Source organism: Tursiops truncatus, chromosome 2 (genome assembly GCF_011762595.2).
Source record: "Tursiops truncatus isolate mTurTru1 chromosome 2, mTurTru1.mat.Y, whole genome shotgun sequence".
NCBI classification, from domain to species: Eukaryota; Metazoa; Chordata; class Mammalia; order Artiodactyla; family Delphinidae; genus Tursiops; species Tursiops truncatus.
In genome coordinates this window covers 91,895,739-91,923,645 of record NC_047035.1, presented here as the reverse complement: position 1 = coordinate 91,923,645, position 27,907 = coordinate 91,895,739, and the positions used below count along the sequence as shown (strand labels likewise).

The 27,907-nt window shown below is 35.3% G+C and overlaps 1 protein-coding gene across 4 annotated transcripts in view; it reads left to right on the top strand.

Annotated features, from left to right (window-relative positions):
• FAM227B (family with sequence similarity 227 member B) overlaps window positions 1–27,907 on the top strand; it is a 254,377-nt gene that overhangs the window by 538 nt on the left and 225,932 nt on the right. For all 4 annotated transcript variants that reach the window (XR_012330098.1, XM_073800959.1, XM_073800961.1 and 1 more), the window contains exons 2-7: window positions 2,732–2,785; window positions 5,030–5,261; window positions 12,792–12,859; window positions 17,487–17,522; window positions 17,988–18,092; window positions 22,358–22,456. Coding sequence is in view for 3 of the 4 variants with exons in the window: in XM_073800959.1 (XP_073657060.1) it covers window positions 2,732–2,785; window positions 5,030–5,261; window positions 12,792–12,859; window positions 17,487–17,522; window positions 17,988–18,092; window positions 22,358–22,456 (594 nt within the window). In the remaining variant the exon portion in view is untranslated. The remainder of the gene's footprint in view (window positions 1–2,731; window positions 2,786–5,029; window positions 5,262–12,791; window positions 12,860–17,486; window positions 17,523–17,987; window positions 18,093–22,357; window positions 22,457–27,907) is intronic.

Here is a 27,907-nt window from a genome sequence, read left to right as displayed (position 1 = left end):
GATTCTCAGTGACTTGGTTTGTATTGACTGCATTTTCTTTTGATTATGGATCCCATTTTCCTTCTTTGTATGTCTTGAAATTATATTGTGTATTAGACATTATGTGGAAAAAATTGTGGAGGCTGAAGTTTTAGTTTTAGTTCTGAGAGTGCAAGCCTTTTTTCTCTCCTTAGTACTTCAAGTGAGAGGCTGATTTTGTTTTTTTTTTTAAATACTCCTAGATTTGAGTTGGGGTTTAGGGTTGGCTGCAGCTTTAATTAGATTGAGTTAACTTGTGACTAACCCAAATTTCAACCTCCCTCTTCACAGCCACCTGTTATATCTTGTCAATGTTGAGTTGGTACACGTGTGGAATGAAGTTTTAGCTATTATTGGTTCACCTTTGTACTCAATTCTGTCTGGGCTTCTGGAACCCAAGTACTATAAGAATGTGTTGGCTTACATAAGTTCTGTATCTTTCCAGCCCCTCCTCTTCTGCTTTTCTAACAAAACTCAGAAGTAAGACTTGGGGGCCGGAGAAGGGATTGTTTGGTTGAGTCATTTATTCTTTCATTTGGGTATCTTTCAGACTCTGGTTAATCCCCCAGCTCATGGTGACTCTTAGGCCCAGCTGATTTCTCTTTATCTCTTTGAAGTTACTGCGCCATGGCAAGCCAACTCTTCCCTCAGTGTATGCACAGAGCTCACTGTTGGGTAAGGAAGCTGCCACAGCTTTATGCTCACTTGAGATGTTCCTCTCTGGATTTCGGGTCATCAAGGCTTACAAGGAGGGTGGCTTCATGGGCTTGCAAGCTGTGCAGTTGCATAGGACCTACTGATTAGAAGGACCCTATACTAGGTTTAATAGCCTGATGTTACCATCTTAAAATTCTTATTTTTTGAACAAGGGACTCTGAATTGTCACAAATTATGTAGTCCTGCTTACTGGCATCCACCACTTTTCACTAACCCCATAGAAAAGTAAGATTTTTATTTGGTCTGGGATTTTCATATTGTTACCATGGAAGCATCGGTGTTTTTGCATCCTTCTGCATCCTACCAAGGTCATAAGTCTGTTTAATTTATGCCTCACCTCCTTTTAACTTCCCCACTATAGAACTCTGGGATTGTATATTGAAATTATCTGAAATTTTCCTATGCAAGTTTCACTTCTTCAATTCCTTTTTCTAATTCCCTTTAGTTGAAATGTGGGTATTTTTAGGGCTTTGTACTAGAAGTGGTTTGACAGCCATTACAAAGGGGAAAAAAAGGTAACATTTAAATTGGCTCCTTTGTATTCTGTGCATCTCAAAATATACTGATAGCTTTCTTCTAGTGAAATTGCTATACTCGCTATCCCTGAAGATTATACTGTGAACATTTTTTTGTCTCTAAGCATTCTGTGCACACCATCTCTTATTACTTATTCTTCTCAATTTGGCTAGGCCTAGAGCCTGTGTTTTCCATAAAATTTCTTGACAGCTCTGTGCATCTTTGCTTCTGTACACTTGTTTTTTATAATGACTGTCACATATGTCCTTTATTTTATTATTGTATTATCTGTTATATATTTACTTATGTTCATCACATATTTTAAACAGTATTAAGACAGTGAAATATTGTATTCAACCTCAAATGTGTAGTTATTTTTGCAAAACATGGTCTTGTGATTTGTAATCTTGATCATTTTATCTATTGATATGAAATATGTTCTAGTAAATTAAACTATAATACAATCTTTTCAGACATGTCATCATCAGAACATTAGGGTGTTATATTAGGATATCCTGAATTCTTGTTATTTTTGCCTTCTTCTCACTGGTTTTTCATTCTCTAGAAATGGTTTTATTATTTTTTAAAATACTTACACATTTCTTTGACATTCGTCTACTCATTTATTCATTAATTTATACACATCACAGTACTTAATTATGCACTGACCATTGGCCAGTCACTACATGAAATTTTGACACTTCAGCAGTGATTACACTACAGTTTTTGTCCTCATAGAGATACAAATCTGCTGTTGTTACCATAAAGAATCTTTTGGGGGGCCAAGGAGGGCTTCCTAGAGAAAGCAACTTTTAATTTGATGTTTGAAATAAGAGTTAAATAGGCCAAGAATGAATTGGAGGGAGAGGGTTTGGGGCAGGGGAGCCTTACAAGCAGAAGGACGAATGTGCACACAGTCTCTAAGGCAAGGAATAGCAAGATGGCTTGATTAAAATTAATTTGTCTAATGAAAGAATACATTTTCAACTTACAAAGAAACTACTAGCAAAAATGGGATTATTACTTACTACACTGAAACATTCAAAGATTTAAATTATTTTCACCAGGTCACTACTGTGCCTTTTAAAATATTCCATCAGTAAGAGGAGAATGTTATTATATCACTGGCTCTGAATTTATTGTAGACACCATCCAAGATAGCCCAAAATATCTTGGAACTCTTGTTGGAATTGGAAATGAGGCTATTCATCAGGATTCACATGGAGCTTTTCTCCAGGAGCAGTGTATGAGAGGGAAACGTTTTACAGAATTTGGTTTGGGGGCTCCGAATTTAAACATTGATCTCTGTCCCTTTTCAAAGTGCAAGGACTTAACAAAAGTGAACATTTAACAATATCTTACAGCTCTGAAAATTATAACTTAAGTCCAGTATCATAATGTACTGAAATAAATTAGGTGTAAGCATCATATAAACAATCTGAATTTATGTTAATGAACAATATTGATTTTACTTCATTAGAAAATGCAAGAACCTCCAAAGAACATTGAAGAATTCTTAAAGCTTCAAAACTTGGTGAGTGGAATATACTGTTTTATGGGACTTTGATATATGACTGGTGCACATATCAGTCTTCTTCCTTTAGGAAAAAATAACAATTCTTTTTGATTGCTTATAGAATTACTTTGTCAATTTAAAAAGAAATTGTTGAGAGTTTGATTAGAATTACAGTAGGCTTTTGAAATTACCTTTAGAAACTTAGTCCTTTTAAAAACTACGTTCTAAAATTATATAATGTTAAAGCTATAAAGACTTTATGTGCCACCCTCATCTATCTACCTCCTTAAATGTAATTTTTTACTTTTCAAAATTACCAATATGTTTTTTTTCTAATTATGACTATGATAGTCATTTTAGAAAATTAAGAGATAAGCACTGAAAAGGATAAGCATCCTAATTCTATCATTTATAGATTAATCACGTATATCTCACTTTTTAAAGTAAGGAAATCATAATCTAATCAGGCTGGTAGAATTTCAAGATACTTTATTCACCTCATACTGTAATTCAGTATCTTGGACAAGAATTGTGATATCTCAAGTCTGGCATAAAGGCTACCTTTTCATAAACCTTTGTGCATATTGTAAAATCTGTTCAAATTCATTTCCATTTTAGCCTCTCCCCACTTTCCCAATGTCCCTAACAATAGCAAGTGATGACTCATACGTAAGGACTATGTTTTCAAATCTGGCTGTCATTCTAATTTGACAATGTTTGTCTCCAGGGAGTATATCTTGTGATCATATCTTATTTTTCTGAGATCTTTGTATTTTTGACACATCCAGATTTTAATGCTGGAAAACTTCCCCAGGTGGTTATGTGTTTTGTTTAAGATGTATGTTTATAGGATTTGGGAGAGGGCACTTATGTATCTAAGTAATATTCTCTTTTTCCAAAATGGCAGGGGCACCTAGATCCTGCTGGGAAACTTCTCCAGCATTAAAAGCTGGGTATTATTCAGGTACCTGTTATCATTAGAGAATACAGTGGGTTTAGGAAGCTTTCAAAGGAAGAAAAATGGAAGTAGAATAGACCAACGCAGGTTTAAAATTTCTGATCTGCAGACTTCAGATTTATTCCCATTTAAGCTAAATTCTCAGAATATCTTACCCAAATTCCTCTTAAAGAGTTTCATCCTGTGAAAGTTCCTACTATTCCAGAAAGCATTTTCTTATTCACAAACCTTTAATTGTGTCAGCTGTATTTCTTTGTTTTGGTATTAAACAATTTTATTAAAAGGTAAACTTAGATTTGCAAATATTAATGTTGTGATTCCTCTTTCCTTCCCTTCATTTCCCTTTCTTTTCTTCCCTTTCCTTGTTCTCCTTCCTTTCCTGAACAATGTACTCCTAAGGCCATTTGGCGGCCAAAACAAGGCAGCATCCACATTGGCGGGGGAGGGGAATGTTCTGTGGTCACCCAGAGCAGCCTTTCTGAACTCAGCCACCGTGAGGGAAGGTATCCATGTGATACCACAGGTGCTGGGGTCCAAGGGGGTGAGGATGGTATTCACATGTGGCCTTGGGTGGGGAGGTAGTTCAGGAAATGTGGAGGTAGGCTATGGCCTGGTATGAGAAGTCAGAGCCTAAGCAGGATGAGAGGGGCATCCACATAGTGAAGAGTCTGGCAATGGATAGGAGAGATTGGCTACCTGAAAAGATGGATCAAATAAGTACATATATTTAAGATAATGGCAGCTAGGGTTTTCACTGTTGGAGATGTTAATTATAATATGGAAAGAGAAAACTAGAATGTTTGAAACTGGAATTAGAGTTATCAGTATGAACTTGTGGTTTTAATTACATAGACTGAGGAACTGTTGTAGACTGAAGGGGACTAAAGACATATGATGCTTAAACACAATGTGTGATACTGAACTAGAGCCTTTTGCTATAAAGAGCATTATTGATTTAGTTGATGAAACTTGAGTAAACTCAGAGAATTAGATAGGAACAATGTAACAATGCCAATTTCCTTATTCTGATGGTTTGTTTTTAGAAAATAAATGCTAAAGTATTCAAGGATGATGGGGTCATCAGTCAAGTAAGCAACTTACTTTCAAATGATAAAAAAAAGGGTTTTATAAAGCATCTGAAACTTGTAAAGTTTATGTTTTTTCCCACAGATTAAAAAAATGCATTTAATAAAAAATGATGCTATAGAATAAAGCCTGAATTTCAGCTCATTGATTTTTGAACTCTTCTATTTAAATTCATTTTAAAAAATGATTTAAGTTGTATTGTCTCACATTTTTTGCAGGATCACTGGCCAAAGGAAATCCATTTTGGGGATAATGATAAATTGTTATGTACTCTGAAGAAAATAAAAGAAGATAGTTCATTTACTTCAATTTATACACATCTACGGGGAAATGTCCCGCGAGTACATGATGCGGCCATGGCCATGGAGTCAAGATTAGCAGAGTGTTCAATTCTTCTGAAAAACCATGTCTCTGGAATATTTGAGTGGAACAGAATAACTTCCAGGACAAGTAAACCTTATTTTTTATATGCGTAAAGTAATTGTCACTTGTGTGTGTGTCTATCACTGTGTGTGTGTATTCTCATAAAGAATGAAATCCTAAGATATAAAATATCAAAACATAAATTTATTCTATTTTAAAACCTCTTCATTTCAAAATGGTCCAATTTGGATTTTTAGTTGAAAATGAACATTTGGATTCAAAGAAAGTGTTGCTAGGATAAAGCCTAAAACAGTTCTGACCTTTGAGCTGGAGCAGAAGTAAGCAAATATCAGGAAAACAGGGTTGCATCAACGAATATTGTTACCAGAGACAAGCAAGTCAGCAAGAGTCAGGAGATTAAAAACAGTTAGACCTACAACCCAAAGTAAAAGGAGTGAGACTTGAACTATATGAGCTAAGTTAATCTGTGGGAAGTACCTAGCATTCACTATTGGATAACTGCAGACTGAGTGAAAAGCGTATCTGTAAGTAATGATAATTTTTACTACTTTTCAGTATTTATATAACCTTTACCTAGTTGTGTTTATTAACACTTTCACAATAGTTTTAGATACTAATGGTGATTCTTATCTTTTTCTTTATTTAACGGGCAAACTTGTAATATATGTCTTTTTTTTTTAATCTTTATTGGGGTATTATTGCTTAACAACGTTGTGTTGGTTTCTGCTGTAAAACAAAGTGAATCAGCTATGTGCATATGTATATCCTCATATACCCTCCCTCGTGCACCTCCCTCCCACCCCTCTAGGGGGTCGCAAAGCACCGAGCTGATCTCCCTGTACCATGCAGCTGCTTCCCACTAGCTATCTGTTTTACATTTGGCAGTGTATATAAGTCCATGCCACACTCTCACCTCGTCCCAGCTTACTCTTCCCCCTCCCTGTATCCTCAACTCCAGCCTCTACATCTGCTTCTTTATTCCTGTCCTGCCCATAGGTTCATCAGAACCATTTTTTTTCTTTTTTTTTTAGAGTCCGTATATATGTGTCAGCATACTGTATTTGCTTTTCCCTTTCTGACTTACTTCACTCTGTGTGACAGACTCTAGGTCCATCTGCCTCACTACAAATAACTCAATTTTGTTTCTTTTTATGGCTGAGTAATATTCCATTGTATATATGTGCCACATCTTCTTTATCCATTCATCTGTCGATGGATACTTAGGTTGCTTCCATGTCCTGGCTGTTGTAAATAGAGGTGCAATGAACATTGTGGTACATGTCTCTTTTCGAATTATGGTTTTCTCAGGGTATATGCACAGTAGTGAGATTGCTGGGTCATATGGTAGTTCTGTTTTTAGTTTTTTAAGGAAGCTCCATACTGTTGTCCATAGTGGCTGTATCAATTTACATTCCCAGCAACAGTGCAAGAGGGTTCCCATTTCTCCATACCCTCTCCAGCATTTATTGTTTGTAGATTTTTTGATGATGGCCATTCTGACCAGTGTGAGGTAATCATTTCTCTAATGATTAGTGATGTTGAGCATTCTTTCATGTGTTTGTTGGCAATCTGTATATCTTCTTTGGAGAAATGTCTGTTTAGTTTTTCTGCCCATTTTTGGATTGGGTTGGTTGTTTTTTTGTTATTGAGCTGCATGAGCTGTTTGTATATTTTGGAGATTAATCCTTTGTCAGTTGCTTCGTTTGCAAATATTTTCTCCCATTCTGAGGGTTGTCTTTTGGTCTTGTTTATGGTTTCCTTTGCTGTGCAAAAGCTTTGGAGTTTCATTAGGTCCCTTTTGTTTTTATTTTCATTTCTCTAGGAGGTGGGTCAAAAAGGATCTTGCTGTGATTTATGTCATAGAGTGTTGTGCCTATGTTTTCCTCTAAGAGTTTTGTAGTGTCTGGCCTTACGTTTAGGTCTTTAATCCATTTTGAGTTTATTTTCGTATGTGGTGTTAGGAAGTGTTCTAATTTCATTGTTTTACATGTAGCTGTCCCATTTTCAAAGCACCACTTAATGAAGAGGCTGTCTTTTGTCCATTGTATATTCTTGCCTCCTTTATCAAAGATAAACTCACGTACATATGGTCACCTTATCTCTAGGCTTTCTATCCTGTTCCATTGATCTATATTTCTGCTTTTGTGCCACTACCATACTGTCTTGATCACTGTAGCTTTGTAGTATAGTCTGAAGCCAGGGAGCCTGATTCCTCCAGCTCCATTTTTCATTCTCAAGGTTGCTTTGGCTATTTTGGGTCTTTTGTGTTTCCATACAAATTGTGAAATTTTTTGCTCTAGTTCTGTGAAAAATGCCAGTGGTAGTTTGATAGGGATTGCATTGAATCTGTAGATTGCTTTGGGTAGTAGAGTCATTTTCACAATGTTGATTCTTCCAATCCAAGAACATGGTATATCTCTCCATCTGTTTGTATTATCTTTAATTTCTCTCATCAGTGTCTTATAGTTTCCTGCATACAGGTCTTTTGTCTCCATAGGTAGGTTTATTCCTAGGTATTATATTCTTTTTGTTGCAGTGGTAAATGGAAGTGTTTCCTTAATTTCTCTTTCAGATTTTTCATCATTAGTGTATAGCAATGCAAGAGATTTCTGTGCATTAATTCTGTATCCTGCTACTTTACCAAATTCATTGATTAGCTCTAGTAGTTTTCTGGTAGCATCTTTAGGATTCTCTATGTATAGTATCATGTCATCTGCAAACAGTGACAGTTTTACTTCTTCTTTTCAGATTTGGATTCCTTTTATTTCTTTTTCTTCTCTGATTGGCTAAAACTTCCAAAACTATGTTGAATAATAGCAGTGGGAGTGGCCAACCTTGTCTTGTTCCTGATCTTAATGGAAATGGTTTCAGTTTTTCACCATTGAGAGTGATGTTGGCTGTGGGTTTGTCATATATGGCCTTTATTATGTTGAGGTAGGTTCCCTCTATGACTACTTTGTTCAGGGTTTGGTTTTTTTTTTATCATAAATGGGTGCTGAATTTTTTTAAAAGCATTTTCTGCATCTATTCTGATGATCATATGGTTTTAATCCTTTGTTTTGCTAATCTGGTGTATCACATTGATTGATTTGAGTATATTGAAGAACCCTTGCGTTCCTGGGGTAAAGCCCACTTGATCGTGGTGTATGATCCTTTTAATGTGCTGTTGGATTCTGTTGGCTAGTATTTTGTTGAGGATTTTTGCATCTATATTCATCAGTGATATCGGCCTGTAGTTTTCTTTTTTTGTGATATCTTTCTCTGGTTTTGGATTCGTGGTGATGACCACCAGATAGAATGAGTTTGGGAATGTTCCTCCCTCTGCTATATTTTAGAAGAGTTTGAGAAGGATAGGTGTTAGCTCTTCTCTAAATGTTTGATAGAGTTCACCGGTGAAGCCATCTGATCCTGGGCTGTTGTTTATTGGAAGATTTTTAATCACAGTCTCAATTTCAGTGCTTGTGATTGGTCTCTTTGTATTTTCTATTTCTTCATGGTTCAGTCTCGGAAGGTTGTGCTTTTCTAAGAGTTTGTCCATTTCTTCCAGGTTGTCCATTTTATTGGCATATACTTTATTGTAGTAATCTCTCATGATCCTTTGTAGTTCTGCAGTGTCAGTTGTTACTTCTCTTTTTTTTTCTAATTCTGTTGATTTGAGTCTTCTCCCTTTTTTTCTTCATGAGTCTTGCTAATGGTTTATCAATTTTGTTTATCTTCTCAGAGAACCAGCTTTTACTTTTATTGATGTCTGCTATTGTTTTCTTCATTTCTTTTTCATTTATTTCTGATCTGATCTTTATGATTTCTTTCCTTCTGCTAACTTCAGGGTTTTTTTGGTTCTTCTTTCTCTAATAGCTTTAGGTGTAAGGATAGGTTGTTTATTTGAGATTTTCCTTGTTTCTGGAGGTAGGATTGTATTGCTATAAACTTCCCTCTTAGAACTGCTTTTGCTGCATTCCATAGGTTTTGGGTTGTCATATTTTCATTGTCATTTGTTTCTAGGTATTTTTTAATGTCTTCTTTGATTTCTTCAGTTATCTCTTGGTTATTTAGTAGTGTATTGTTAAGCCTCCATGGCTTTGTATTTTTTACAGTTTTTTTCTTGTAATTGATATCTAGTATCATGGCATTGTAGTTGGAAAAGATACTTGATACAATTTCAGTTTTCTTAAATTTACCAAGGCTTGATTTGTGACCCAAGATATGATCTATCCTGGAGAATGTTCCATGAGCACTTGAGAAGAATGTGTATTCTGTTGTTTTTGGATGGAATGTCCTATAAATATCAATTAAGTCCATCTTGTTTAATGTATAATTTAAGCTTGTGTTTCCTTATTTATTTTCATTTTGGATGATCTGTCCATTGGTGAAAGTTGCCTGTTAAAGTCCTCTACTCTGATTGTGTTACTGTAGATATCCCCTTTTATGGTTGTCAGCATTTGCCTTATGTATTGAGATGCTCCTATGTTGGGTGCATAAATGTTTACAATTATTATGTCTTCTTCGTGGATTGATCCCTTGATCATTATGTCATGTCCTTGTTTGTCTCTTATAATAGTCTTTATTTTAAAGTCTATATTTTCTGATATGAGAATTTCTACTCCAGCTTTCTTTTAGTTTCCATTTGCAACGAATATCTATTTCCCTCCTCTCACTTTCAGTCTGTATGTGTCCCTAGGTCTGAAGTGGGTCTCTTGTAGAGAGCATTTATACGGGTCTTGTTTTTGTATCCATTCAGCCAGTCTGTGTCTTTTGGTTGGAGCATTAAACCATTTACATTTAAGGTAGTTATCAGTATGTATGTTCCTATTACCATTTTCTTAATTGTTTTGGGTTTGTTATTGTAGGTCTTTCCCTTCTCTTGTGTTTCCTGCCTAGAGAAGTTCCTTTAGCATTTGTTGTAAAGCTGGTTTGGTGGTGCTGAATTCTCTTAACTTTTGCTTGTCTGTAAATGTTTTAATTTCTCCATCAAATCTGAATGAGCTCCTTGCTGGGTAGAGTAATCTTGGTTGTAGGCTTTTCCCTTTCATCGCTTTAAATACATCCTGCCACTCTCCTCTGGCTTGAAGAGTTTCTGCTGAAAAATCAGCTGTTAACCTCATGGGGATTCCCTTGTATGTTATTAGTTGTTTTTCCCTTGCTGCTTTTAATATTTTTTCTTTGTATTTAATTTTTGATAGTTTGATTAACATGTGTCTTGGTGTGTTTCTCCTTGGATTTATCCAGTATGGGACTCTTTGCGCTTCCTGTATGGGGCTCTCTGCGCTCCTGGACTTGATTGACTATTTCCTTTCCCATCCATTTTAGGGAAGTTTTCAACTATAATCTCTTCAAACATTTCTCAGTCCCTTTTTCTCTTCTTCTTCTGGGACCCCTATAATTCGAATGTTGGTGCATTTAATGTTGTCCTAGATATCTCTGAGAGTGTCCTCATTTCTTTTCATTCTTTTTTCTTTATTCTGCTCTGCGATAGTTATTTTCACTACTTTATATTCCAGGTCACTTATTTGTTCTTCTACCTCAGTTATTCTGCTATTGATTCCTTCTAGAGGATTTTTAAGTTCATTTATTACGTTGTTCATCATTGTTTGTTTGCTCTTTAGTTCTTCTAGGTCCTTGTTAATCATTTCTTGTATTTTCTCCATTTTATTTCGAAGATTTTGGATCATCTTTACTATCGTTACTCTGAATTCTTTCAGGTAGACTGCCTATTTTCTCGTCATTTGTTTGGTCTGGTGGGTTTTTACCTTGCTGCTTCATCTGCTGTGTTTCTCTGTCTTCTCATTTTGTTTAACTTACTGTGCTTGGGGTCTCCTCTTCACAGGCTGCTTTTGCTGTCTGCTGTCAGTGGGTGAGGTTGGTTCAGTGGGTTGTGTAGGCTTCCTGGTGGTTGGGACTGGTGCCTGTGTTCTGGTGGGTGGGGCTGGATCTTGTCTTTCTGGTGGGCAAGACCATGTCCGGTGGTGTGTTTTGGCATGTCTGTGACCTTATTATGATTTTAGACGGCCTCTCTGCTAATTGATGGGGTTGTGTTCCTGTCTTGCTAGTTGTTTGGCATGGGGCATCCAGCACTGGAACTTGCTGGCCATTGGGTGGAGCTGGGTCTTTGTGTTGAGCTGGAGATCTCTGGGAGAACCCTCACCACTTTATATTACATGGGGTCCAGGGGTCTCTGTTGGTCCAATGTGCTGAACTCGGCCCTCCCATCTCATAGGCTCAGGCCTTCCATCAGGCCACAGCACCAAGACCTTGTCAGCCACACGGCTCCAAAGTGACCTCTCTGTGATGCTCCCTAGGTTATAGTCATAGAGTTTTGTCAAAATGAGACTCACCTGTGATGAGAGGGTGCTCTTGGCTCCTGTGGCATCTCTGAGGTGCACAGTGGGGTTGGTTCTTTGAGTTGGAAAGACTGAAAACTGGATTAAGCTGGCCACTGCAGGAAGCACTCGTGCTGCCTAGATGAAGAAGCTTTGCTCCTCATATATGTCTTAAGAATGATATTGGTTGTACTTGTAAAGTATTTTCTGTGTATTAAATAAATATAATAGTTATATTATTTAGCTATTTAATATCCTTTTTTGGACCTTGAGTTTTCAAAATCTGAGAATGTGTTTAAATACAATACTGTTAAATTCACTACTGTTACAATTTTCTTATTGAATTTTTTTTTTTTTGACTGCGTTGGGTCTTCGTTGCTGTGTGTGAGCTTTCTCTAGTTGCGGCGAGCAGGGGCCACTCTTTGTTGCATCGCAGTGGCTTCTCTTGTTGCGGAACATGGGCTCTAGGTGTGCAGGCTTCAGTAATTGTGGCATGCAGGCTCAGTAGTTGTGGCTTTTAGGCTCCAGAGCGCAAGCTCAGAAGTTGTGCCACATGGGCTTAGCTGCTCTGCGGCACGTGGGATCCTCCCGGACCAGGGCTCCAAACTATGTCCCCTGCATTGGCAGGCAGATTCTCAAGCACTGTGCCACGAGGGAAGTCCCTTATTGAATTTTTAATTATTTTAATTTAAAAAAATATTTTTGAAATTATACAAGCTACATATATATAATTGTGTGTGACTATATAAACATATAGGGAGAGAGAGAGAGCACATATGTATACTTTTAAAAAATAATTTTCTGTATATTCATTGTCCTCTATGTGTAAATATCAGAGCTTGGACTCTGATATTTAAGTCTAGGTTATCTGACTTCAAAGCTCCCCATAGTCTTTCACTGGGCCATACTCCAAAGTACTGTACTGTATTGAATATAAGGTGACAGTGAAACAACCAAATGTAAGTGGCTGAGCTGTTTGAAAAACATGGGCTTGTTCAGTAGTTAGGGATTAAGGTAAAACTTTGGATATAGGAATAAGTACTAAAGATGTATTAGTTGGAGCATGACATTTCTAAATAGCAAAAGGAAACAGGAGATATAATTATTCAACTAAGACTGATTCAACTAAGACTGTGTGTGTCTAGCATTATGCTTGTCAAAATAGCTAGATGATCTCATTGAATGGTTTTATATATAATCGACTTAAAGTATTTACATTTTTCTCAATTTTAAAGACTATTTATATATTTATATGTTGTGAATTCTCATTTTTTTAAAGGTTCTCATGGAAAATTGGAACAATATAAGGAATTTCTAAGGAATTACCATAAGGAAAAGAAGATAATGGTATTGTATTTGTTTTCATCTTCCTTAAAAAATTATATTTTCACAGAAAATATAATCACTATAATTTCATAGATAAGTACTAGTAACATTAAAAAATTTCCTTTTAGTCTTTTATCATCTATCCCTGTTTTTAAAATATTTGGACTCATATTTTTCTTTACACATACATTATGAGTGTTGGCATTTTCACATCACTACAAGTTATTTGAAGACTTATATTTCATCCTCTGGTTATTTAAAAATTTATAACATCTTAGGGATACACGTCCTATATCAGTCATTTTCCTTTAGGAAAAAAATAACAGTTATTTTTACTGCCTGTAGAATTACTTTGTTAATTTTTTTTAATCTCTTTGAGAGTTTGATTAGAATTATATTTTGAATTACTTTGAGAAACTTAGTCCTTTTCAAAAATACATTCTAAAATTAAAGCTATAAAGACTTTAAGTGCTACCACTCATCCATCCACCTCCTTAAATGTTTTTTAAATTTCAAAATTACTTTTTATGTTTTTTCCTGATTATGACTAAGGTAGTCATTTTAGAAAATTAAAAGAGATAAGCACTAAAAAGGCAAGTATCTTAATTTTATCATTTATAAATAAATTACATATATCTCACTATTGTCATTTTCATTGTTCTTTAAAAATTTTTTAGAAAATTCAAATGAAACTATTTCTAATTCATTAAATGTTTTATGGAATTTTCATCATTAAATATCATTCTACATCATTTCAAAAATAAACTAATGTAATAGCCCTTTGGTTGGACGTTTAGGTTAGTTTTCATTATTCATTATTATTTACTAAGGTTCTGTGAACAGAGCTAAAAATTGTGCTTATGCATGAGTATTTTCTTAATATAAATTTCAGAAGAGGAACCACATGGGAAAAATGTGAAAAGCTAAGTGTTTTGTTACATACTGCCAAAATGTTTTCTAGAAAGGTGGCACCAATTTGTATTTGTAACAATAGAGTCTGTGATTGATCCCTTACCCATCCCCTTGTCAATATTTAATATTGTATTTTTTAATGTTTGCAAATTGACAGGCATAAATGTTATCAGTTGCATACATTTCACTAATGAAGTTGATTTTTTAGTTTTTTATTAGGTTTTGTGTTTCTTTTATTATGAATTGCCTATTTATGAACTTTGGGCATTTTTTAGCTGTTCTTCTATTTCTAAGAGCTGTTTATGCTTTAAAACTATTAACACTTCTCAGTAACATATGTTATACATACTTATATTACTTTCTTGGTTGCCTTTTAACCCAAAAGTATTTTTTCACTGTATAGAATTTTATATTTTCATGAATCTGTAATTTTTTATTAAAATCTTATGCCTTTAGTACCATAATATTAAGAAAGCTTTCTTCGTTACAAGATCATACATATATTCACCTGTGTTCTCTTATATTGTTCTTACAGATTTATTTTTTTGTGTTTAATTCCAGTGTTTATTTTTATGCAAGGGAGTAAAGCATAAGGGTGTTATTTTAGGTCTATCGGTAGATTTGTGTGCTTTTTTAAAATTTATTTTTTTATTGAGGTAACATTGGTTTATAGCGTTATGTAAGTTTCATGTGTACAACATTATATTTCTAATTCTGTATACCCTACAGCATGCTCACCACCAAAATACAGATTCTGCCTGTCACCACATGTTTGATCTCCTTTACTCATTTAGCCCTCCCCACTACCCCTTCCCCTCTGGTTACCACTACTCTATTCTCTTTATATGTGTTAGTTTTTTGTTTGGTTTGGTTTGTTCATTTTTTTGGTTTGTTTTTGCTTTTGTTTTTTGTTTTTATATTCCACATATAGTCACATAAAAACGTGTGATTTTCTTCATATAAGTTTTACACATTCCCTGTTAAATGTATTCCTAGGTATCTTAAATTTTTATTACTAATGTCCATGAGATTAGTTTTCCATTATGTAATTAAATGGGTTATTGTTGGTATATAGGAAATTATTATTGGTATAGGTATATTATTCAACAGTGTTACCAGTTTCTCATCTTGTCTGACTGACTCAGAAAGAATGATAGTACTTTGCTATTAGGTACAACTTTAAATGTTTAGATAACTTTTTTCAGATTAAAGAAATTTACTCCAAGTTTAATAAAGATATATGGATGTGGGTATAGATGTAGATTAAATATTAGATTTGAATATAGATATCGCTGTACACAAAAACTAAAAACATCTTTATGGTTTGAAATGGAGAGGAAAATAATCCACTGTGATGATAGCAAAAGCTATTTTAAGCCTTTCATGTGTGAATGTGGCAGATTACATTAACAGCTTTTCAGAAGTTGAACCATTCTTATATTAGGATATATTTTTAATGCATTACTGGATTTGGTTTGTTTTTTGGATTTTACATCTGTGTTTGATAAGTTATGATTATCTTTTTTGGTTTTGGTATAAAAATTATACAAACTTCAGAAAATTAGTTACTTAGCTTCATCTCTTTAGTCTATAGATAGTTTGTTGAATATAGGGATATCATTTGTTCTTGATGTTTGGCAAAGTTGCTTGTGAGCTTTTATTGATTTTATTTATATTTTGCAGAGGGAATAGGTAGGTTGGTAGAAAAGCTGTCTGGAAGTTAACAGGTCCATAAATACCAACTTGTGTAGATTGTCAAAACATATTCAGTGAAAAAAAGCAAGTTACCAAGTAATATGTACAGTTAATATCATTCCTTTAAATTTTAAAAACATACCAAAAGTCTATATATTCTTTCTATGTATATACACATATATGTAAATGTATTTTAATGGAATTGAAGGGGTGCAAACCAAACAAATGATAGTAACTATCTCAAGGAAGGGGAACACACGGTTTGAACTAGAGATCGTGGTAAAAAGGGATCTAATTTTATATTTTATTATATGTAAACTTCATATTTTATCTTAAATAGTCTTAAGCAAATACTAAAATAACAGTAATCCATTCTAGGTCGTGGGAACATGGGAACACTGGTAGTTACATTATTCATTGTGATTTCTGTATTAATTTTCAAAAGAATTTCAAAATTCTAATGAATTTTGACTTTCCAGGATCTATTGAAATGACCTTTAGATGAATTACACTAACAAAATTTTAATAATAATTTTTATTGAATATGTTTTTTGGCTGCGTTGGGTCTTCGTTGCTGCATGTGGGCTTTTCTCTAGTTGCGGCAAGCAGGGGCTACTCTTCATTGCAGTGCACAGGCTTCTCATTGCGGTGGCTTCTCTTGTTGTGGAGTGTGGGCTCTAGGCACGCGGGCTTCAGTAGTTGTGGCTTGTGGGCTCTAGAGCGCAGGCTTAGTAGTTGTGGCGCACGGGCTTAGTTGCTCCGTGGCATGTGGAATCTTCCCGGACCAGGGCTTGAACCTGTCACCTGCATTGGCAGGCAGATTCTTAACCACTGTGCCACCAGGGAAATCCAGGATTTTAACATGAATTATTTATATTTTTGTGGTATCTTTTCCAGGTTGTATGACCAAGAACTAGTTCTGTGTTACTATTAGTCTGTTCCTTGAAAGGTGTTTCTTTGCTTCCTGCAGAATAAAGCCAGGACTTTGAGATTAACATTAACATCTTTCTAAATCTGACGCCGTCTTTAACGACCAGTTATATCTGTACCTGTCAAGCACATAGCCTTCTTTCTTATAATTGATCTCACTTTCCTTCTCCTTTTTATCCCTTTGCACATTTTTTAAAAATGCCAATAATGTGATCCTCTTTCATTTAGCAATCTGTAATCATCCTTTCAAATTGGTTTCCTATGTCTTCTCTTAAATAATATATGTTATGTGTGTATGTGTATAAAATTTGCCTGTAAGCCTATGTATTTGGGGAGGAAATGGGTATATGGAAAATAATAAACAATATATTAACATGTCTAGATGATCAAAAACTAATTTATACAGAAGGCTTCTTATTCTCTGTGTAAAGTAGTGTGGTGGACACAAAGATGTTCCTCCCAGATTCCCCTTCAAGGAAGGACCCATTGCCCCAACTGCTAAGAGTGCTGTTAGGGGACACCCTTCAGCTGCAGCCCCTTCAGGGATTGCCTCTCACAGAGAGAACTTCCTCTCCCAAGTAAACGACCATCCAGGAGCCACTCACATACAATGACTAATCAAGTCGGAAACAGAAAGGCCTGGCAGTTTCAATCAGGTGCAGAACAACTACTATGGGTCCTTTCAGTTCAGAAGCTCTGCTTAGGGTCAGGGCTGTTAGACTTGCATCATAGCTGACTTCTCAATCTTCCCTTTCCTCTTGCCTTCCATAGATATTAATCGCAAAGTCACTCCCAATAAACATTCTGAACACTAAATTCCACCTCACAGTCTGTTTCCCAGTGGACCCAAACTGCAATAAGTAGTTTGTTTATATTTCTATCATAGCCCTTATCTCTTTGTGTTTTGTATACGTATCTGATTCCTCTCTTGCCCTCTGACTAACTTGAGGGCAAGGAATATCTTTGCATTCCCAGCATCTAATACAGCAACAGCATTCTAGGCCTCACTAAGAGATGCATACACACACACACACGTTAACTGAACAAAGTTACAAACTATAAAAATTCTTAAATTTAGAATTTTAAAGATTTTATTTTAAATGTTTTCCAGCTTTCAGATGACATGGAGACAAAGAAGGATATAGAGGTATTTACAATTTCTGTTTTATGAGATTATATATCAAAAGTATTATGTGGATCTAAAAGAATGTTTACAATAAGATAGATAAAGCTATAAATTTAGATAGGGGCCCCAGGAGAGAAAGTTGGAAACAAATACAGAAGCGTTCTTTTTCTGCCTAGTCCATTTCTTTATGTGTAGTGTAGCTAAAATTCTTGGTAATTTGACCTATGTCAAAATTAGTTCTGAAGTAATTGTTTTTACTTTTAGATTTGGCATATGAATATGTCAGTGCTCTTAATTTCATAGAAACAGATAATATGAAGATTTTTCTTAGGTGGGATAAATATATTTTACTTATTTTTAGTAAAAGTATGTAAAATAATTATGTTAATGAATGATAGTTAAATATCTGTCTTCTGTAGACATATGAGACTACTATACTGAAAAGAATGAAGTAATTCCTGTTCTGTGGTATTTCCCTCTTTCTAGGGTTGCAACTTCCCAGGATTCAGAACAAATGAGCTTACTCAACTACCCAGACATTTGAATGCTGAACAGATTTATCTTTTTATTTTAAAAGCCCATAACTTTGACGTATGTAAACGTTATTTTATTATTATTGTGTGATATATTTTGAGAATATGATTTAATGAATTAGACCTTAATTTAAAGCTATGACAGATTAGGTGTTAAGCAAGATTTAATTCTTTTGGGCATTAAGTCTGGCAGGAAAGACCAGTGACATTTTTTTTTTTTTTTGCGGTACGCGGGCCTCTCACTGTTGTGGCCTCTCCCATTGCAGAGCACAGGCTCCGGACGCGCAGGCTTAGTGGCCATGGCTCACGAGCCCATGCCGCTCCGCGGCATGTGGGATCCTCCCGGGCCGGGGCACGAACCCGTGTCCCCTGCATCAGCAGGCGGACTCTCAACCACTGCACCACCAGGGAAGCCCCAACCAGTGACATTTTTAACACCCTAATCTCCAGAAGAGAATATATTAGATTCTGTGTTACTGCCTCAGGAGTCTGAGGTTGCCAGTGTGCATTGGCTCGGCATGTGACTGTAACAGGTGTTTCACTCCCCCTCTTCCTGCTCTATAGCTCAGGATATGTTAGCCTGTTCATTTTGATCCCAAAATAATTTATGAGAGCCCTTCCCCACACCCTACCTTTTGAACCTCCAAGTGTCTGGGGAATTTTTAAGAAATATCCCTACAGAGTAGCCAATTGATGAAAAACTGCAGGCATAGGAAGGTAACTAGATCATTGGACACCGATTGCCAGGGATAGGACGAGGGCTGAGTGGTTACTGGTATTGATTTCCCACCCACTTAAATAATAAGTGGTCACCTAAAAAGGTTTCTGTTTCCTGGGGACTTGAACAGTGCTCCTTGTACCTCCAGGCAGATTCCTCTCAAGACAGTTCTCTAAGATGGACTTGGCCCCTAGTAGGCCCTCTTCCCATCCCTCACCCCCAGCCTCCTTGTGGCTCTTTCTTTTTCAACACAAAATCCCTGTTTTCTCTCCTGCTATAGTATTCTACAGTCCTTCAGAAGGAGTCTAATCAACCATTAAATTTGGATGAATCAGCTCCAGCCATTATTTTCTGCCCATTTTTCCCTCTCTTCAAGGTGAAAGAGAGTGTATCACTTCAGTGTTCCATCTTCAAGACACAGTATTCCAAGAAATAATCTGATTAACCTGACTTGGGTCTCCTGTTTGCCCCTCAGTTAGGGAACCACAGAGCACCTCAGTTGAAAACTCCACCTAAAATGATTCAGTAATGACACTCTCTCTTATTTTCCATGCTAATACAGATGCTTTTCAATTCTCTTTTATGTTTTATGGGATTTGGGTGAGAGGGAAGGCTTAGTTTGCCGTCTTGATCACCTGATACAATTTTTTTTTTTTGCGAAAAACAATAGATGGTAATTGTTATGCCTGGATCATGAGCTTATTTGTGACTTTCTCTGACTATATTTTCCAAAGTTTCCTCAGGGAAAAGGTTTTATTGTAAAAAGAAATTAATACAAATTATTGTTAAAATCATCTTATAAATGTTCTAGACAGTATAATCTTTTAAACTCTCTCTTTTTAATTCTGTGTTCTAAAATGGGACTGTATTTTAACTATGGATGCATGTACATCACAGTCACATAAACAAGGCACAGAAGTACAGCTGTGATAAACATTTCATATGGTTAACTTGGAGGATGCTGTCATTTTTGAAAGAAGTAGGAAAGTGAGGAGTGTAAGTAGGTATGGGTTTGGGGGAAGGGGTGCACAGGATATGACAAGCAGCTGGGTGTAGGATATTTTGAGTTTGTGTACCAGTGGTATATCTAGGTACAGATAACCAGTGTTTTATTTGTTAATACCCCTCCCTGATTTCAGTAAAGAATTTAAATTGGCTTGCTAGATCATGCACAATGCAATGGCATTGAGATAGATGATGACATTAAAGTGAAGAGAAAATAAGCTTAGGAAAATAATATCAGAGGGAAGGTTATTTCATAGAAATGCTTATTATAACATCTGAAACTTGGAAAAAGAAGGTTAAAGGGTTACTGTTACATGCTTGAAGGTGAGGGAATCCATGGAATTGACTGGATTCACGTAACCCCATCCAAATACATTCCTGAACATACAGTCATAGATTAAGTTTCTTGATAAAGTATAAATTATCCCCTTTACCACCCAGAACGGACCCTTGACTACAGATGATGCTCAGTAAAAATTTTATTGAATTGAGTGAAAAGCGGCCTATATTTTGAGAAAGCTGAGCCACAAAGATACAGATATACACAAACAGAAATCAAGAGATCATTAGAAGTAGTTTTATCCAACCTAGAATCTATATTAGGAGAATAAATTCCAAGTCAGATAATGTATAGGTTTTAAGGTATGTTTACATTTATTTGAATCAAAAAAGTATCACAAAAGGGTAGAGGGTGATGGAGGAAAGTACCATTTAACTTTTTAAGTCGGGTTTGGGGTTTTTTGGCTGATTTCTGTTTTTGGCTGTTTTGACTAAATATTGATATATTTTAAGGAATCTGGAATTTTCCTGAAAAAGAAAGTTAGTGATACTAAACATAACCAAAGCTTAGAATAGAAGCAATCATGCAGTTAGTTTACACTAAAAAGCATGTTTGCTTGAAATTTGCAAATAATTTCAACAAAAAATATTCAGATTTTCTCCTGTATTTTAATTTTCTACTTTTTTCTTTATGTACTTCTCATATGTTTTTGTAATTAAGAAGGGGGAAGGGTAAGCTGTGACAAAGTGAGAGAGTGGCATGGACATATATACACTACCAAATGTAAAATAGATAGCTAGTGGGAAGCAGCCGCATAGCACGGGGAGATCAGCTGGGTGGTTTGTGACCACCTAGAGGGGTGGGATAGGGAGGGAGGGAGACGCAAGAGGGAAGAGATATGGGAACATATGTATATGTATAACTGATTCACTTTGTTATAAAGCAGAAATTAACACACCATTCTAAAGCAATTATACCCCAATAAAGATGTTAAAAAAAAACGTGCTAAATAAGTTGAAGCTGTTACCAATGTATATACTATACTTAGTGGCCTATGAAGGAGAAGTGCTCCCACAGTATGCATGATAAATAATCTCCTTGGTGTAAATGTTTGCACGGTATCCTTTTTGTAGACTTGTACTTGAGGAGCAGAAATTCATACCTATGGATTTCATTAAAAGAATTCTTGAACTCTACTGAGTCTGGCATTACAAACTTCTAGTGAATAAAATAAAATGACTATTGAAGGTACCTATTTAAACCAAGACTTATAGTCTCTAGTAGTCATGGTGAATTAACTTTATGTGCCAATTTTGATGAATTGCTTAGAGTGAACACTATCTTTAGGGTCTAGACTTATGATGGGGCCCATTGGGTTACAATCCCATGATTGCTGATACCTGTCTTCAGCATAAAAGGGAAATTGTTAACATGTGTCTTGGAGTTTTGCTATTCCTCTTCTAGCCTACACTGTCGTTTCAGTGACTACTAATCAAATGTGATTATTGAGAATGTGAAATATGCCTGGTGTGACTCAGCTGAATTTTTTTTTAATTGAAGTATGGTTGTTTTATAGTGTTGTGTTAGTTTCTGATGTATAGCAAAGTGATTCAGTTATACATACATATGTATATATGTTCTTTTTAAGGTTCTTTTCCATTATAGGTTATCACAGCATATTGAATATAGTTCCCTATGCTATACAGTAGGACCTTGTTGTTTATCTATTCTACATATAGTAGAGTGTATCTGTTAATCCCAAACTCATAATTTATCCCTCTCCCCTACTTTCCCCTTTGGTAACCATAGTTTGTTTTCTATGTCTGTGATCAGCTGAATTTTTAAATTTTATTTATTTTAATTATATATAAATTTTAAAATTAATACTTGATTCAGTTATTGAACAACTTTCAATTATGGTTGAAACAAAATTACAACCATATAGTTTACAAAATCGAATTACAATCTAGTATTTATGATGAAAGTTTATGTTCAAATTGAGATGTGCTGTAAGTATAAAATATACACTATATTTCAAAGACCCAGTACCCAAAAGAATGTAAAATATTTCATTAATAATTTAATAACAATTAGGTATTAAAATATATTTTAAATACATTTGGTTAAACAAAATGTCACTAAAATTTCACCTTTTACTTTTTAAAAATGTCTATTAGAAAATATATATATGGCTCACATTAAATTTCTATTAAGCAGTCGTAGTTTATAACTATTAAATACACACTCTTTATAAAGCCTATTTACAGTAACATGTCTTATAATATTATTAATTTGATCTCCATGTGTCTTTTTTCCATAGGGAAAAATTTTTAAAATCTGGAAGACTCATTTCCTCTCAGAAGCCTCTGTTGCTCTTTTGCATGATTCCTTTTGGTGGTGGTTTCTCCATAAATTTAAGGTATAATGATATTTTTTAAACTTCTTTTTTTTAAAGTTGATTTGCAGCATAATTAATTTTTCAGTAGAGGTAGCACTGGTACAAAAAATGTTTTCCGATCCTGTCACAGAGCTTGTTTTTTTAGTATTCTGCACATGTTAGAAATCCTGTTTGAAATCTAGAGTTCTTTCAGAGAAGTTAAAACCTTAATATGGATTTCAAAGATCCAGAGTCTTTATTAATCAGAAAAAGATTAGTGAAATCAAACACTGTAGTGAGTAATAAAGTTGTAGCTTTACTCTGTACTGTAACATGCTGATGAACGCGAAACAGAATATCCACTGCAAATCAGTGACATTGAGGGAGGTTTCACTTAGAAAACACTCTACAATGTCAGATGGGGTGAGGGTCCTCACTTGATTCAGAAAGATAAAAACTCTGCTTAGGATTAAAAAGGGAAAGACGTGGGTATCTGGGAAGCAATAAGAGAATGGAAATAAGCAGTACCCGAGTCTTACAGTAGAGAATACGTGAACCTGGAAAAAGTGGTGAATACCAATGACTGCCATGTGGCCTCTGGATCTAGAAGGATGGAAAGTAGGATAACGCAGGGGATCGCAGTCTAAGCATTAAGAAGGTGTGTTACCCCATTAGGGGAGCCTGATAACAGGCTCAGTTCTTCACCTCCCCACCTCAAATTACCCAAAGAAAACTGCTAATGGATTCTTTCATACCATGAAGGAATGGGTGTTACTAATTTTACATACAAGCCATTTACATAGAGCTTCATGTTAAAATAATTAATGTAATTTTAGGTAAGATTATCTGTACTATGTTTCTATTATTGTTAGGAGTTGAATGAGGGATAGGAAGTGGTGTATCAGTTCTACAAAGGTAATTACATAGGGAAATTTTTGCAATCAGAGTTTTATTACCTTAAATTTCTTTCTCTGGATCTGAATCCCAAATTTATGTTTTTCCATGATAGAACATGAGAAGAAACATTACTTTCCCACTTAAATCTGTTAGGATTATGTATAGCAAGTTTTTGAAGGAAACATAATCTAGCAATGTTTCTAGTAACTTTGTCAAGCCATATAATATTTTGAAGAAACAGATTTGACCCGAAGATATTAATGGCCCACTACATATATAGGATTATCCTTAGAATAAACAAGGATTAGAAATCTTTTTATCTTTAAGCAAGCTATTCTCTAGAAACTACTGGCTTCCTAAAATTAAAATGCAGTTATTAAGTAATAATGTTTTTGACATCTTTATTGGAGTATAATTACTTTACAATGTTGTGTCAGTTACTGCAGTATAACAAAGTGAATCAGATATATGCATACATATATCCCTATATCCCCTCCCTCTTGTGTCTCCCTACCACCCTCCATATTCCACCCCTCTAGGTCATCACAGAGCCCTGAGCTGATCTCCCTGTGCTATGCAGCTGCTTCCCACTAGCTATCTGTTTTACATTTGGTAGTGTATATGTGTCGATGGTACTCTCTCACTTTGTCCCAGCTTACTCTTCCCCCTCTCCATGTCCTCAAGTCCATTCTCTACGTCTGTGTCTTTATTCCTTTCCTACCCCTAGGTTCATCGGAACCATTTTTTTTTTAGATTCCGTATATATGTGTTAGCATATGGTATTTGGTTTTCTGACTTACTTCACTCTGTATGACAGACTCTAGGTCCATCCACCTCACTACAAATAACTCAATTTTGTTTCTTTTTATGGCTGAGTAGTATCCCATTGTATATATGTGCCACATCTTCTTTATCCATTCATCTGTCGACGGACACTTAGGTTGCTTCCACGTCCAGGTTATAGTAAATAGTGCTGCAATGAACATTGTGGTACATGTCTCTTTTTGAATTATGGTTTTCTCAGGGTATATGCCCAGTAGTAGGATTGCTAGGTCGTATGGTAGTTCTAGTTTTAGTCTTTTAAGGAAGCTCCATACTGTTCTCCATAGTGGCTGTATCAATCTACATTCCCACCAACAGTGCAAGAAGGTTCCCTTTTCTCCACACCCTCTGCAACATTTATTGTTTGTAGATTTTTTGAAGAAGGCCATTCTGACCAGTGTGAGGTGATACCTCATTTTAGTTTTGATTTTCATTTCACTAATGATTAGTGATGGTGAGCATCCTTTCATGTGTTTGTTGGCAATCTGTATATCTTCTTTGGAGAAATGTCTATTTAGGTCTTCTGCCCATTTTTGGATTGGGTTGTTTGTTTTTTTGATATTGAGTTGTGTGAGCTGCTTGTATATTTTGGAGATTAATCCTTTGTCAGTTGCTTCATTTGCAAATATCTTCTCCCATTCTGAGGGTTGTCTTTTGGTCTTGTTTATGGTTTCCTTTGCTGTGCAAAAGCTTTGAAGTTTCATTAGGTCCCATCTGTTTATTTTTGTTTTTGTTTCCATTTCTCTAGGAGGTGGGTCAAAAAGGATTTTGCTGTGATATATGTCATAGAGTGTTCTGCCTATGTTTTCCTCTAAGAGTTTGATAGTGTCTGGCCTTAAATTTTGGTCTTTAATCCATTTTGAGTTTATTTTTTGTATGGCGTTAGGGAGTGTTCTGCTTTCATTCTTTAATATGTAGCTGTCCAGTTTTCCCAGCACCACTTATTGAAGAGGCTGTCTTTTCTCTATTGTATAATCCTGCCTCCTTTATCAAAGATAAGGTATGTGCAAGGGTTTATTTCTGGATTTTTATTTCTGGTTTATTTCTGGATTTTCTATCCTGTTCCATTGATCTATATTTCTGTTTTTGTGCCAGTACCATACTGTCTTGATTTGTGCCAGTAGCTTTGTAGTATAGTCTGAAGTCAGGGGGCCTGATTCCTCCACTTCCATTTTTCTTTGACAAGATTGCTTTGGCTATTTGGGGTATTTTGTTTTTCCATACAAATTGTGAAATTTTTTTTTCTAATTCTGTGAAAAATGACACAGGTAGTTTGAAAGGGATTGCATTGAATCTGTAGATTGCTTTGGGTAGTATCGTTATTTTCACAATGTTGATTCTTCCAATCCAAGAACATGGTATATATCTCCATCTGTTTGTATTATCTTTAATTTCTTTCATCAGTGTCTTATAGTTTTCTGGATACAGGTCTTTTGTCTCCTTTGCTAGGTTTATTACTAGGTATTTTATTCTTTTTGTTGCAGTGGTAAATGGGAGTGTTTCCTTAATTTCTCTTTCAGATTTTTTATCATTAGTGTGTAGGAATGCAAGAGATTTCTGTGCATTAATTTTGTATCCAGCTACTCTACCAAATTCATTGATTAGCTCTAGTAGTTTTGTGGTAGCATCTTTAGGATACTCTATTTATAGTATCATGTCATCTGCAAACAGTGACAGTTTTACTTCTTCTTTTACTATTTGGATTCCTTTTATTTCTTTTTCTTCTCTGATTGGCTAAAACTTCCAAAACTATGTTGAATAATAGTGGTGAGAATGGGAAACTTTGTCTTGTTCCTGATATTAGAGGACATGGTTTCAGTTTTTCACTGTTGAGAATGATGTTGGCTGTGGGTTTGTCATATATGTCCTTTATTATGTTGAGGTAGGTTCCCTCTGTGCCTACTTTGTGGGTGGTTTTTTTTTGTATTAGAAATGGGTGTTGAATTTTGTTGAAAGCTCTTTCTTCATCTGTTGAGATGATCATATGGTTTTTATCCTTCAATTTGTTAATATGGTGTATCACACTCATTGTTTTGCCTATATTGAAGAATCCTTGCATTCCTGGGATAAACCCTGCTTGATCATGGTGTATGATCCTTTTAATGTGCTTTTGGATTCGGTTTCCTAGTATTTTGTTGAGGATTTTTGCATCAGTGTTCATCAGTGATATTGGCCTGTAGTCTTCTTTTTTTGTGATATCTTTGTCTGGTTTTGGTATCAGGGTGATGGTGGCCTCATAGAATGAGTTTGGGAGTGTTCCTCCCTCTGCTATATTTTGGAAGAGTTTGAGAAGGGATAGGTGTTAGCTCTTCTCTAAACGTTTGCTAGAATTCCCCTGTGAAACCATCTGGTCCTTGTCTTTTTGTTGGAAGATTTTTAATCACAGTTTCAATTTCAGTGCTTGTGATTGGTCCGTTTATGTATTCTGTTTCTTCCTGGTTCAGTCTCAGAAGGTTCTACTTTTCTAAGAATTTGTCCATTTCTTCCAGGTTGTCCATTTTGTTGGCATATATTTGTTTGTAGTAATCTCTCATGATCCTTTGTATTTCCGCAGTGTCAGTTGTTACTTCTCCTTTTTCATTTCTAATTCTGTTGATTTGAGTCTTCTCCCTTTTTTCTTGATGAGTCTGGCTAATGGTTTATCAATTTTGTTTATCTTCTCAAAGAACCAGCTTTTAGTTTTATTGATCTTTGCTGTTGTTTCCTTCATTTCTTTTTCATTTATTTCTGATCTGATCTTTATGATTTCTTTCCTTCTGCTAACTTTGCGGGGTTTTTTGTTCTTTCTCTATTGTTTTAGGTGTAAGGTTAAGTTGTTTATTAGAGATGTTTCTTGTTTCTTGAGGTAGGATTGTATTTCTATAAACTTCCCTCTTAGAACTGCTTTTGCTGCATCCAATAGGTTTTGGATTGTCATGTTTTCATTGTCATTTGTTTCTAGGTATTTTTTGGTTTCCTGTTTGATTTCTTCAGTGATCTCTTGGTTATTTAGTAGCACATTGTTTATCCTCCATGTGTTTGTATTTTTTACAGATTTTTTACTGTAATTGATATCTAGTATCATGGCGTTGTGGTCGGAAAAGATACTTGATACGATTTCAATTTTCTTGAATTTACCAAGGCTTGATTTGTGACCCAAGATATGATCTATCCTGGAAAGTGTTCTATGAGCACTTGAGAATAAAGTGTATTCTGTTGTTTTTGGATGGAATGTCCTATAAATATCAATTAAGTCTGTCTTGTCTAACGTGTTATTTAAAGTTTGTGTTTCCTTATTTATTTTTATTTTGGATGATCTGTCCATTGGCGAAAGTGGGCTGTTTAAGTCCCCTACTATGATTGTGTTACTATTTCCCCTTTTATGGCTGTTAGCATTTGCCTTATGTATTGAGGTGCTCCTATGTTGGGTGCATAAATGTTTACAATTGTTATGTCTTCTTTGTGGATCGATCCCTTGATCATTATGTAGTGTGTTTCTTTGTCTCTTGTAATAGTCTTTATTTTAAAGTCTATCTTGTCTGATATGAGAATTTCTACTCCAGCTTTCTTTTTATTTCCATTTGCATGGAATATCTTTTTCTATCCCCTCATTTTCAGTCTGTATGTGTCCCTAGGTCTGAAGTGGGTCTCCTGTAGACAGCAAATATAGAGGTCTTGTTTTTGTATCCATTCAGCCAGTCTATGTCTTTTGGTTGGAGCATTTAATCCATCTACATTTAAGGTAGTTATTGATATGTGTGTTCCTATTACCAATTGTTTTGGGTTTGTTATTGT